This window comes from Camelina sativa, chromosome 11, assembly GCF_000633955.1.
Source record: "Camelina sativa cultivar DH55 chromosome 11, Cs, whole genome shotgun sequence".
Lineage (NCBI taxonomy): Eukaryota > Viridiplantae > Streptophyta > Magnoliopsida > Brassicales > Brassicaceae > Camelina > Camelina sativa.
Window position 1 is genome coordinate 1,313,255 of NC_025695.1, and position 6,496 is coordinate 1,319,750.

At 36.4% G+C, this 6,496-nt stretch overlaps 1 protein-coding gene across 1 annotated transcript; it reads right to left on the minus strand.

Annotated features, from left to right (window-relative positions):
- LOC104720986 (squalene epoxidase 3) lies at positions 1,409–4,001 on the minus strand. Its single transcript, XM_010438886.2, has 6 exons — positions 3,681–4,001; positions 3,216–3,327; positions 2,949–3,123; positions 2,678–2,846; positions 1,790–2,563; positions 1,409–1,709 (listed from the first exon to the last, which is right to left on the minus strand). Exons 1-6 carry the CDS (start codon positions 3,927–3,929, stop codon positions 1,593–1,595), a joined length of 1,596 nt encoding a protein of 531 aa, XP_010437188.1. The 5' UTR covers positions 3,930–4,001; the 3' UTR covers positions 1,409–1,592.

Below are 6,496 nucleotides of genomic sequence, written 5' to 3' on the forward strand. Positions count from 1 at the left end.
TAATGATTCACAAATAAAACCGTGATTTCTTGGAAGCTTACATGTTTGTGTAGTGATTAATTAGGCGTTGATGTGTCCTTCTTGTGTGTTGTTAACAACAAGTTGCATACTTGGTCTATGACTATACCTATATTGTCGAAGTCAATGAAAGTTACGTACGTACATATATTGTGTCGTCAACTTTATCCGTATATTATCCATATGATCTAATACAAGTTTTAAAGTCAAAAGCATATATTATAACGTCTTGTCATTCAGGCTATACATACATAAAATTACTAAAACTCGTAATCTGTTGTTACTTAAACAAAATCTAGCTATGAAGCTGTTTCTCAAAAAAGAACAATATTAACTTGAGTAACTTAATTTCTCTACGATGATCTGTACGTATTGCTAAAATGGAAACTTTGCCATGGAGGACATATATCAAATTGGGACATAGAGAATTAAATTGACTGGACGATGAAGTTTAAAATGTCAACAAAGATATTAATGATGTACAGCAATGTGTGATGAAATAGTTGGGGGAAAGAGAGTTTAATTTATGGTGGAGAGTGGAGACGTTACGTAGGTGCGTGTGCGTGTGCGTGTGCGTGCGTGGGGGCTTATTTGTGTATGGGAGTGCCAGAATTGAAACCGATGTCTCTAACATTATCATATTTTTAATCAACTTACATAAAATAACCAAAGTTAATTTGTACTTTTTTCTTCCGTTCTCTGTCTGAAATCAAATTACAAAGTCTTCCCAAATTATATATCTTTATTTGTGTCAATAATGACTACTATTGCACGTGTAATTTTTGGAAACACTCACTAAAAGGTAAAACGAAAAAGAAAAAATAACACTCAGTAAAAAAGATTATATATAACAACATTAACCCAAAAAGCTAAAAGAAAACAATCTAACTCCGCCCCTAGGAAGGCTATACAATTACAATATGATGATGGTAATAAAGAGATGCAACATCACAATGAGGATGTTAGGTTTGTGGCATTTAGATTTGGGCTAATATTGTGGCTCCACTCCTTAAACGTATAAATCGCCCATTCCCTCTTGTTTCTTAGTTGAAGGTGATTGACAAATCTATCTATTATGTCATTTTCTAGTTTGTTAATAGGTAAATAAAGATAGATCAAAATGGACTGTCAAATTCAAACTTTTAGTAGAATACATCATTTCACTTGGGAAGGATCCCGATCATGCCAACGCAAAGGCCATCAATGTTAGTTACAGGCCCCAACAAACAAACTTGTTTTTTGGCGTTGGATAACAAAAAAAAAAATCTGAATATGGACTTCAACGTATACGACACTTGGGCCGCTTAACTGTTATTTTGTGTTTTTATGAGTAAGAGCAACATGCAAAAATATCAAATGTAATTTGTACGTTGCGTTGTTTCTATAACAATTAACAAAGATACTGTACTTAATACTTATTTACTTGATGATTTTGTTTAAGCGGATGGATACACATTTCAAACCAAAAGTTCGTAAAGACCAAATCAAACCACCCGGTTCATTCAAACCGTAACAGCAAATAAGCTATTCTTACACTTGGAGAAATCTTCGGAGCAGAGTTTATGGTTCAACCATCATTGAGGAGAAGAAGGAGCAGGAGGAGCTCTGTAAATGGCAGGAATAGTTCGAGGGAAGAACATTTGCCTCACACCTTCTGCTTTTATTATTGGAAATATAATTCCTGAAGCACTCTGTTTCACAACACAAGCAAAAACATTCAACATTTTTAACATAGATATAAAAACTAGTGTTTCAAGAAACGAGAACGTACCGAGATTAGTCTAGCTCCGAGCCATAAACGTTTAACAGAAGGGAGAGGTACAAGCAAACGACCAACCCCAAAAATCGCAACAGCGAAGAAATGAAGAACAAGGCTCATAGGTCGAGGGTTCAAACCAGAGAGCAAAGCCACTGGTCCAGACGAACACACCCCTCCAAGGCTAAGATAATCAAAACAAGCTCGACGCATTTCGCTTCTAGCATCATCAGGAGATGCCAAAAAGACTTTATAAAGAGCTCCCGCGAGCGTATTGATGGTCGAAGCAACCGGTTTACGCAACGTGTAGAATGATTCAATGTATTTGGATAAGGATTCTTTGTCGGTTAAGTTCGTGAGCGGGTGCAGTAGGTTGCGTAGGATAACTATATCAGACAAAGCAACAGTCATACCACCTCCAGTAAGAGGATGACGCATGTTGAACGCATCACCTAGAAGTAGAGCTCCTGGTGTAGGAATAGGGTCGGCAGGCATGCTTCGGTTCGGCATTGTTCTTATATTACCTTTTTCGACCGCGGAAATGAAAGCGTCACGGATCTGAGGCGGTACCTGCGGTGCGACCATTGTTTTGAGATAAGTAGCCATCTCGCCGCTTGCGAGTGAAGGAAGTTTTGAACCGGGTACGTCGACCAAGCAACGGACTTCTGAGCTGCTGATTGGATAGAACAAAATAGGTGAGGGATCACCAAGAACGACGTGTCCATGATTTGGAAACGGGAGTTCGCAATTCTCCAAGACGAGACCTACGAAGTTCGATGGCACCTCCACCTGATTAGAGAGTGTTGTTAGTACCACAAAAACAGAGCAAATCAAGAGAAAACTATTCAATCTGAAACCAATACCAAATGATGAAATCGAAACTTAAACAACAATGTTACAGACCTTAGGTTTGCAGAGAGAGCGACGCAAGTTGGAGAAACAACCATCACATACAATGGTGAGAGGAGCAAAAGATTTAAGCTCTTGGCCATCTTTGGTTTTGTATTGAACACCTTTGATTATTCCGTTTTCTTCGACCAACGATGTTACAGTTCCTTGCTCCATTCGAACACTGAGATCAAGCATCAACAACTCAAATCAAATTCACAACAATAAGAAAGTAACAGATGTGTGTGCTTTCAAAATGCATCAAAAAAGATCAATAAATTGTTACTTGGGAAGTGTTGAAGCTTTCTCACGCATCCTCTGCACAAATCTCCCATTGTGAAAGCTACGACCCGCAACATCCGAATCAAACTGATCCAAAGGGTAAGAGAGTTTAGTGTGTTTCCCATCTTTGAAGAGAGCATAACCAAGAACTCTCTGCGCATCTATCTCCTTCACACAATCTACAACAACCACACACAAGTCAGATAAAGATAACTAATCCAAACAAAAAGATATGATCTTTATTTATTGGTAGATTCAGTTTTTTTTTTACCTTCAAGCCCGAGTTCGATTAACTTCAAGTAACCACCAGGTTGAAGCAATTCACCGACAATTCGATCAGGTTCTGTTAAGTCTCTTTCTATAACGTGAACTCTTCTTCCTTCCTACACACACACACAAACGCCAAAAAAGAACTTAACTTCGATTCCGTGACGCAACCAGAAACCACCAAAACCGCAACAAGCAAAAACCCCATTCACCCGTAAATTAATAAGGATCACGAGGATTTTGTGAATGCCACACGAAAGTTTGAAACTTTTTTCATAGAAGAAAAGAAAAAAAAAATCACATCTTTGGGAAACCTAATATCTTGTGTTGCAAGAATTTGATTAAGCTACACGACGAGAAACTAATAAACAATTCAACAAGATTCAAACAACAATTCAATAATGAATAAACAATTTCTGAACTAAAAGACATTACCAAAATCATCCCAACGAATAAAAAAAGATCAAACCTTTCCGAGGGTATGAGCGAGGGCAGCACCGGCGACACCAGCACCAACAATGATGATATCAACACCAACACCATCCCCAGATTTTACCGTTAGGGTTTCATCGATTCTGCTCTGAGTTCTCTCGCTACGTTTCAAATTCTCTCTGCTCCGGCGTTGCTGCGAGAAGAGATAAAGAAACAGAGACGCGAATAGTGAGGCAAACAACGTTGTCAGAAACAAGTGATCGACGACAATCGACGGCGCTTCCATTCTCCTCCGCCGCCGCTCTCAAGCGGCCAATGCCGGTGTGGGTTTTTTTTTTTTTAACGAAACGATGCGTTGATATGGGTTTCTNGATATGGTTTCTAAAGGCTTAAAGAGACGATTTTGATGAATTATAAATTTTCTTTGAAGGTACACAAAAATAAGAGAAATTGTGGTTGTGAAACCAAGTAACGTGTCTTGTTCTCATATTTCTCGTTTTGTTGAAGGACCAATTAATTAAATATATTAGTAAAACTCTTAACCTGAAAAAAAATAGCTAAACTACATAACAAAACAAAATCTTAGTAACAGAACTAATTAAAAAAAATATAGTATTCTCAAACTAAGGAAGTTTAAGAATCATCCCAATCGTTAATTACCATTTTGTCTAATAAGATCAGTTTCACACAGTTTGGTGTCAAAATCTATCGATGACCCCATGTGACAACAATAGTAATCAAACGTGGAAGCATATAGTCTTCATATAGTTCGTTCGTAAAACAAACAAAAGTCACATTTTCGAAGCAGTTAATGTGCCATTTAATTCGATTCGAAATATATCAAAATCCCCCAACAATATGACTCTGTGTGGACTAAAATGTTTCGAACCCTACAAACTTCCAAAAAAATATCCCAACTCGAATCATATTGTCCAAAAGTCCAAAACTGCTAAACGTTACGTGGAGTTTATAAGACAATCGTGGCCCAAATTTTAAATTTGTAATTAAACTTGTCCACGGCCCAATAAACTTTTTTTAGGGCAACCCCAATGAAGATATATTTTAGGGGCTCTTAAATGGTTTATTCATATATTTTATAGTTTGAGATGATTAAGAATTTTGCGTTTGTTAATTAAAAGTTTTTCCTTCAATGGTGGGTTCTTATTTTTGAGTCTCTTAATTTATTATTATTTTTTAAAAATAAAAAATTTAAATAAGTCATATATGTTTATAAAATTATTGTATTTCATAAAATTTTAAACATAGAAAAACATTAAAACATAATAAAAAAGATGTAAAATTCATAAAAAAAGGAAATGCTTAATCGTATTCTCCAAATTTTGCCCAAATATTCTCAACCAAACAAAATTGGTTTGGGTGGTTGTTGATGTTGAACAGGTGGCGTGAGAAGAGATTGCCAAACTTGATTGGAAATTTGGTCACAAACTTGATTTAAGCATTCATCAATGGTGTCATCAAAATTATTGTGTGAAGAAGATGCCATTTTAGAAGAAAAGTGAAATAAAAGATATAGAGTGTTTGATAAGATAGAGAGTGAATTGGTGAGTGTTTGGTAAGTCCGAACAATCGTTTTATAGACTTGTATCTCCAAAAATTTGTGGTTTAAAATCGTAAGAAAGTTTGTGGTTTGGTGAGATAAAAACAAAACCTGTACTTGTTTGAGAGTGAGTTTGGATGAGAAAATATTTGAAACTTGAGAATAAAGCAGACTGAATATGAGAGTGCTTACAATCAAGAGTAGTTGATTCTAGTTTGCTATATATACAAGTATATTGAACAACAATTGTGGAAAGAAAAACACAAAACGTGTTCACGGGAAGGAAAAACACAAAGACTTATGTTCTCTTGTGCCGACGTGACAACTGCAGGTTCACGGGAAGAGCAGAACCACAAACCAGTTTCGTTATCTTGTGCCGACGTGAGATCACAAGGTTTACGGGAAAAGCAGAACGTAAACCTGCCGAGGATAAGCAAACAACACATGAGATAAGAATTAAAAACAGAACAGAACATGTTATAAGAACAGAACTATGTTATAAGAACAGAACCATGTTATAAGAACAGAATCATGTTGTAAAACGATTCACTAAACCATTCACAATAAGTGTTTAACTATTACAACTACCTACCAAACATTTGTGTTTAAGTGTCACAAACGAAACTATCAATGACAACAACACAACACAACACAACACAACACCTAAAATTCTCACAACCCAACAAGAAGAAAGACATCAAATCAACACAAGAGAAGCCAATTTCTCTCTTGCTTTATAAACATGGCCAAACTTTAATAGAGCTGAAGCTGATTACAAACACCAAACCACATACACAAGATCAACAAACACAAGAGAAGCCAATTACTGCAACATGATAGTAAACCAAAACAGTTTTAAACCAAAACATTTATAAACAAGGTTGTCTCACCTTGTCGGATTAAGACAACACAACATGATAGTGAACCAAAACAGTTTTAAACTGCAAGAAACACATTCAAAAGAATAACCAAAACCTATCCAAGCAAAAGAACACACAATAAAACACATCCAGAGAATCTGAAAAACACATCACAAATACGATGGAACATGAGAAAGCAACAGAGATATAGGGCAAGAGACCAGTTAGTAACCTGATGTTTCTCTCTTCAAACCCTCCCACACATTAATCCTTGTACCTCAACTGCCTGCATCAAAGAGACAAAGGTATTTAATTTCACTTATATAGAAAGACAGAAAAAATTGGTTAAGAGAAAGAACACTACCTGAAGATGTAGGGCAGAGAAGAAAACGATCCATCAGAACCATCACCGACCAGCAAAGCATCCTCCAAGAG